Genomic DNA, 6,981 nt, shown 5'->3' with positions numbered 1-6,981 from the left:
AGAGAGAGAGAGAGAGAGAGAGAGAGAGAGAGTCACGCTACACAGCTCAGACATGTAGTGGTCCTCCTATCTCATTTGCCCCAGTGTTGTGATTACAGACATGCACCACCATGCCTGGTTTCGGTGGCCAACTTGATGTGGGGCCAGCTTGGCATGTGGTACCAGGCATCAAACCCGCGTCCTTGTGCTTGCCAGGCAGGCACTTAGACTGTTGAGCTATCTCTCTGGCCATATGCAATATTAATAGATGTCTTTTTAAATGTATTTTTTCCTCTGACTAAAGACATCAAAGCCTAGATTGGCCATGAATCCAACCAAGACCATGTAATATGTCCATGTGCTTTATGTATTCCAGTGACTTACAAAAGGATCAAACACTGTGTTAAAAGTATTTTTTTTTCTTTTTTCTTTTAAAGAGAATGAAAAATGAAAAAACATTGAAAAGGACACAGAATTTCAAAATAAGATAATAGGAAATCAACAATGGTGGTTATATTACGTATTGTTATCTTCAAAGTAGTTGCTCACATTACAGATACAGGCATGTAAGATTGATCAAAAATAAAATTAAGCATTAACTGTTCCTTTCAATAAACCAGTAGAAATTAGTAGCACAATTATTGAAAGTATTTTATTAAAATAGTAACAAAAATTATTTCTTATCTGGAATGGATAGAATTATAAGAATCAAAAGCAGTTAATACTATTGTATAGGAAGGTTCTTTTTTTAACTTTTATTTTATAAAAAAACAAAATTTTATAACAAAGACATCAAGCAAGAAGATTCTAAAGTAGAGAAAGGTTATAACACAAAACTTTCTTTTCAACAAACTAAGATTAAACAGTACAAGTGAAACAAATGAGTATGTATAGTAGAATATTTTTGAAGCAACAAAATATGTAATTTGGGGGAGTATTTCAACTTATCCCTATATCCTGTTTATCTCTCTTTTATTTTGCTCTTGTGTACATACATGTATAATTTGTTTTTTCCATATTAGAGAAACCATGAGATTCTTGAACTTATATCTGACTTATTTCAATCACCATCGTGTTCTCTACTGCACGCATTTATCTATAAGGCCTCGAGTTTATCTTTATGGGAGTGTAGAGCTCCATTGTGAATCAATGTCACCTTTTCCTTATCTGTTCATCTGTTGATGGACATATATGTTGTTTCTGAGATATAGCTGTTATAAATTACGCTGCTGTAAACATGGGTATGCATGTAAGCCCATAATATGAGGATTTTATTTTTCTTTATTTTCTAAAGAGAGTGCAAATTAAAATTAAAACAAAAAATTACAAATGATACAGAATTTCACTTCACAAAGTAATATGAATTTCATAGTATTTGCTGTAATACATAGTGTTTTCTTCCAACCAGTTATTCATATTACCAGATATATGCATGTAAAATTGGAAGAAGAAAGGAAAAAAAAGGAAAACATTAAGAAAAAAAGTACAAACAATTGAAAAAAAGAAACAAAACAAATTAAAGCACTAATGCTGCTTTCCTAGGAGGATTTTAAATCTTGTGGGAAGATACCCGGAAGGGGCATAGCTCTTGTAAAGTTCTTACGAGAATATGGTACAACTGAAGGAATGTCTGATTTCTGATTTGTCTATTTTGTACTTCTTCCTCAAAGATGATCTTCATGCTTGATTCAGAGAGGAAAATGGAGCGCGCTCTCTTAGCTCACACTGTGGGGGGACACACACTGCAGAACCTGCTGCCTTGCATTTAGGTCTTGCTTTTTGCTGTTGTTCCTGTGCACTGATGTGTCCTGTGTGCCCCTGACAAGACTTCAGCTTCTGCCCTTGCGGCAGCTCTGCAACGTTAGCTGCTGGAGGGGTTTGCTGGGGTGCGGATGGTGCAGCTCCTGGGTAAACAGACAGCCACCCTGTGTATGTGGCTCACAAATGTTCTGGGGGACTGACCTGTTGCGGTTGACTCCCCACCCAGAGGAGGGGCAGGACAGTCAGGACATAGTTTTTAAAGCCACAAGTGACTTAAATCAAACCAGCAGCATTGTCTGCAAAGCCCAGGCAGGTGGCCCACAAAGAGCAGGAGAGAAGAATTGTATGTTCATTTACAGTCGGCTCATTAACACTTGTTGAATTCATTAAAATAGCACTTACAATTAAAATTCCAGGTTCCTAGCACACTTTCATTAACTCAAGTTTAGTAGACTTTATAACTGATTTTTATGTACACAATTAACTTAAATACACTATTTTTTTTGCTGCTATTCATAATGGATACATCAAGGACCACCCTGTAAGTATAAATCTTCCTCCATCAGTACCATTTTTATACAAGTCATGCGAACAAAGAGACTTGAGATCCAAATGGAGAGCTGAGGAACTCAGCTCCTGAGCTCATTGGCTTTTGTGCATCTTGTCGATTGTTCCTTTGTAAGCTTTAGAATGAATGAAATCTTTGTCCTTCTGTTTTTGTTAAACGCAGGAAAGTCCAAGAAAGGTAGGACAAGTTCCTTGTGTGATGTTTTTGTTTCTGGCAAATCCTGAAAGGTCATTGTCACGTCATCTTTAAGAAATGATCAGATTTTAAGCTCTACAATGGTAGATTTTAGTCTAGTGATTACTCCTTATCATAATAGAGAAAATATCATTGCACATTTGCAAGACATCCGATGCTGGGGCAGCTGTCTTTCTGTCACAGGCAACTGTGTGACTTCCTTTGCTTTGGCGTTTTATCACAAGGTCAAAACCTGCAGGAAACCAGTGCTCCGGAAGCACTTCTCTGTAAGGCTTGGGCTCTCTACAGGGGAAGAGTGGGTATCATGATGTATGTAGGCCAGGTGTAAAATATGCTCTTCCTTTAAAGAGGCCAGATATCAAAAATGAGGCAGGTTACAGTGGGAAGACGAAAGGACTGAAGTGGCTCCTACTTATCCTTTCCTTTGAAGCCTGTTTTGTAAGAACCACTTAGTGGAGAGTGAAGCAGGGTTTAAATGACTGGCTTGCATAGTAAGATGGTCAGGACGCAAGCTAGATAGTAAGACAGCATGCCGGGAGATTCATTTGTTGGATGGTGCTTCAAGTAATTACGTGGCATTCTTTAAACTTTAGCTCTTAAAAACTACTTAGCATTATCTGCTTGGAAAAAGAGAATTGTTTTATACATGTAATCTTGTCTATATTTTTGCTACTTTCTGGTTGATGTACATGTGTAAAAGAATTTTTTCCTTGTAACAGATCTTTATGACTAACTATGCATGTACCATGAAGTTGTTTTCTTTTTCTTAACTTCTTGAGTTTTTCTCTGTGAACTTAGATTTAATCTAAAACTATAAACCTTATTCTGTATTAATCTGGTACTGTTACTAACACTCTAAAGACTGCATGTTGGAAGGGTTATATATTTTTATTGTCCCTTTGTCATCCTTTTTGACCTTGTACCTTTTTCCCTTTCTCCATCATTCTCTTCTTTCATCCCTGACTTGTCCTGTACCTTCTTCCTCGGGCTGTGGACTATCATTAGGAAGAATGAATTCCTCAGCAGGTGAGCTACAATAGGAAAGCTGGTTAATTTTATCCCCTTAAACCTGGGCTATAACTTAAAACCATTTCATTTTCTATATTAAAGTCCAGATAACCATATAAAAGTATGTAGCATTCACTTGTAGCACATTGACAAGATTCCACATATTTCACAATGGCTAATTCACAGAGGGCTTTGCTGGTCCAATTAGCCAGAATAAAATGAAGGTCCCTTGAGCATGCAGTCTGTAGACTTTCAGGCAAGAGAGAGCTGAGTTGAATTTGTTTCTTAATGTAGAATATGAGGTGATCCTAGGTGTCCTTCCTAGACTCCGTTTCTTACTTTCCCTCAGTCTCCTATGTATCTGTGGTGTTTCCTCTGTTGAAAATAGAGGAACCTAGAACCTGAATCCGTGAACCAGCTCTTCAGACACACAGATGCAGTGCAGGGTCACAGGAGCGAGGCCCTTACCCTTGTTAAGAACAACAAGGTAACTTGTGTTTTTGAAAATATGTTTATAGGGAGGAGGCCAAGCCAAGTGACAGATGGGTCCGGTATAGCCATAAAAATGATGTCAGTTGGCAGAAGTTTTTAGCTCTGTAAGGGGATCATTTCTGCTCACTTTGGATTTGTGGAAAATGAAAGCCCTGCAACCAGTGTATAATCCTGTAATCCCAGCACTCTGGAAGTATTTCAGTAGGATCGAAAGTTCGAGCCCAGACTGGACAATTTAGCAATTTAGTGAGACACTGTCTCAAAATAAAACATAAAAAGGGCTGGAAATATAGCTCAGTGCAAAGGCCCTGGGTTTAATCCCTAGTGCCTCCCTCCCCTCCCATACACACATGCATGCACTGGGAAAGGCCTGCATTGGGAAAGTCAGCACCTCAGCCACAGGCTTTGCCCCGGAGGATGTGTATCGTGTTGAGGCTGGAGGTTCAGACAGTCAGACATCACCAGATGGGTGAGCTGGTCTAGGGGTTGCTCTTAGCAGTCCTCACGCAGAGCCTGGTGTAGCATGGGTGGCACTGTGCACCATCTGAAAATGCTGCATCAGTGTAGTTTATTGCCTCTCTCACCTGGAGGTTATAAATTCATTTTCTTATAAACCCATTCATGAGTTTTTTTAGCAAACCCAACCAAATAAAGCTGCAACCCAGGAAGGTCAGAGGGGCTTCCTGACCCTTCCTCCCAGGGAGGTGTTCCTTGAGCATGCAGATTGGCTCTTCCTCAGTAAAGGTCATGGCCCAGTACATTACCCGGGATGTCGTGCTTGTGTGTTAGAGATGACATGGCCGTCTTTCAGGAATCTTTCCTGTGAGAACAAGGAAATGTCTTCTGTGTAGGGCGGCACCAATGGGCCAGCTTTGTATGCTGCAGCCTCTTTGGAAATCATAAAGAAATGTGCATGTGTAACTTTTTAAGGGATTTCTGGGTTTTAAAATCCTTATATAATTAGAAACACTGTAGAAGAAGCAATTGGTAATTTCAGGAGTTCAAATGTAAAAGGTAAACATTTGAATGATGAATTACTTCTGGCTTTTGAAAAGACACAGATTCCATACTTAACAATGCACTGGCTTAATTTAACACTTTATGCATTAATTATTACTATCAATCATATTCTATCTAGTTTCATGGTATGCTTTTATGTGTTTCACCTTCCCTTAGATAAATGATTTGTGGTATACATATGTGTACACATACTTATGTAATTTTCATATAATAGTGGCAAATTATGTGAGGGAAACTTACTTTCTCAGCAATTCATTAATATATCTCATTTAGATATACGAAACTTCTCTAAATAGCAATGGCATGAAAACTGCATGAAGCCAAAATCACTTCACAAGACTGGGTGGAGACGCACTGTTAGGGCATCACAGGTGCGGCTTCTGTTTCTAAACGGAAACAGCTCATCCACTGTGCGGAAGCTGTCTGGAGTTACTTTTCTTCTCCAGTCCCCTGGACCACTTTTTGGCCACTTTATGAGTAATTAATTAAAGGCCTCACTGAAAGGTAGAGCAGAAGAAGTGGAATTCAAATGGTCTTCCTGCAGGCTCTTAATGCTCTGGTGGAACTCCTCCGTAGTGGAGGCTATTAGGTGGATATTTCTCTCAACAGGGAGAAAGAATGGACAAACTACAGTGACATTTTTATATAAATTTAGGTATTTACTTGTTAGTATAAATGACAATTTGATTTGTAATGATGGCAAGCAGCACATTCTGGGACCAACCTAATGTACCAGCTATCTAAGTACCAGGGTAGGGAATTCTTATGGTGCGTTTGACCATGAAAATGCATACATTTTCTAGTAGTTATCCCTAAATGCTGATTGATGAGGTGGTAAAAGAGGAGGATTGGATGTACTGTAACAGGAAGAGTCCAGCCACTCGAAAGATTATTGACCCTAAGTTTTTTAAATAAGTGACTGATAGGCAAGACAAGATGAGGAGTAGGAGGAGAAGAGAGGGGAGAGGGAAGAGGGAGAGACAAAGACAGAATATGCAGTTTGGGTCTTAAACATATTGCAACTTTAGAGATGGTGTGCGGCTTTATCAGATCTTCCACCTGAAAGGTCCCCCACATGCTGTTTTATCACCGAATAGAGTGCTCCTGACGTGAATGCCACTTCCTGCCCTATACCCCTGGGATTGCTTGTCGCTAGGCTTCATCCTGTCTTCACTTGAACGCAGCTATGCCACATATCTGGGTTTCTTTTCTTTAGTGTTCAATATGTGCCGATGTACTATTCTCTGTTGCACTGAGTTATAGGAATGAGATAAGAAGGTGTCAAGTGCTCCCACTGACAAAATCAGCCACAAGACCACTTCTTTGAAATTCTCCCTTCCAGTGAGCATGGTGGTGCTGTTTCTTTGATTGTCTTGGCTTCAAAAGAAATTAGACTGGGGCTCACATTTTATGTGTAAATGTTTGTGGTTGCTGGCTTGAGCCCGTAGACAGAGAAGGTGCTAAGACCGATAAATGAGGCATATGTATGGCTCTTTCCTTAGGTTATAATCACCAACAGATGAGTGAAGGACAAAGACAGAAATCTGAATTTTACAACCGCACAGCATCGGAATCAAACGTCTACTTGAATAGTTTTCATTACCTGGATCATAGCTACAAGGACCAGGCCTTTGATACTTTGAGCCTGGACAGCTCGGACAGCATGGAGACCAGCATTTCTGCCTGCTCTCCCGACAATATCTCTAGGTAAGGTCTATGTGTGGAAAAGCAAGGTCTGACTTCAAACTAAATCAGCCAGGTACAGAGGGCACATCTGTAATCCCAGCTAATCAGGAGGCTATGGCAGGAGGATTGCGAATTCAGGACCAGCCTGGGCAACACAGTAAGTTGCTGCCTCAGAAAAACAAACAATGGGCTGGGGAGATAGCTCAGTGGAATAAGTGCTTGCCTAGCAAGTACAACATCCTGAGTTCGATTCTTGGTACCACCAAAAAAAC

At 39.8% G+C, this 6,981-nt stretch overlaps 1 protein-coding gene across 15 annotated transcripts in view; it reads left to right on the top strand.

Moving 5' to 3' along the window:
• The window catches only part of Phldb2 (pleckstrin homology like domain family B member 2), a 132,954-nt gene that overhangs the window by 111,547 nt on the left and 14,426 nt on the right, over nt 1-6,981 (top strand). For 10 of the 15 annotated variants that reach the window (XM_023702053.1, XM_023702061.1, XM_023702057.1 and 7 more), the window contains 3 exons: nt 2,471-2,485; nt 3,509-3,529; nt 6,526-6,730. In XM_023702053.1, coding sequence (XP_023557821.1) covers nt 2,471-2,485; nt 3,509-3,529; nt 6,526-6,730 — 241 coding nt within the window. The remainder of the gene's footprint in view (nt 1-2,470; nt 2,486-3,508; nt 3,530-6,525; nt 6,731-6,981) is intronic. The other 5 variants (XM_004624704.3, XM_023702060.1, XM_012517090.2 and 2 more) reach the window with 2 other exon arrangements.

The sequence above is a fragment of the Octodon degus genome, unplaced genomic scaffold, assembly GCF_000260255.1.
Source record: "Octodon degus isolate 3935 unplaced genomic scaffold, OctDeg1.0 scaffold00007, whole genome shotgun sequence".
In the NCBI taxonomy this organism is placed as follows: domain Eukaryota; kingdom Metazoa; phylum Chordata; class Mammalia; order Rodentia; family Octodontidae; genus Octodon; species Octodon degus.
The sequence above is the reverse complement of the archived record's forward strand: the minus strand, read 5'-3'. Positions and strand labels throughout refer to the sequence as shown.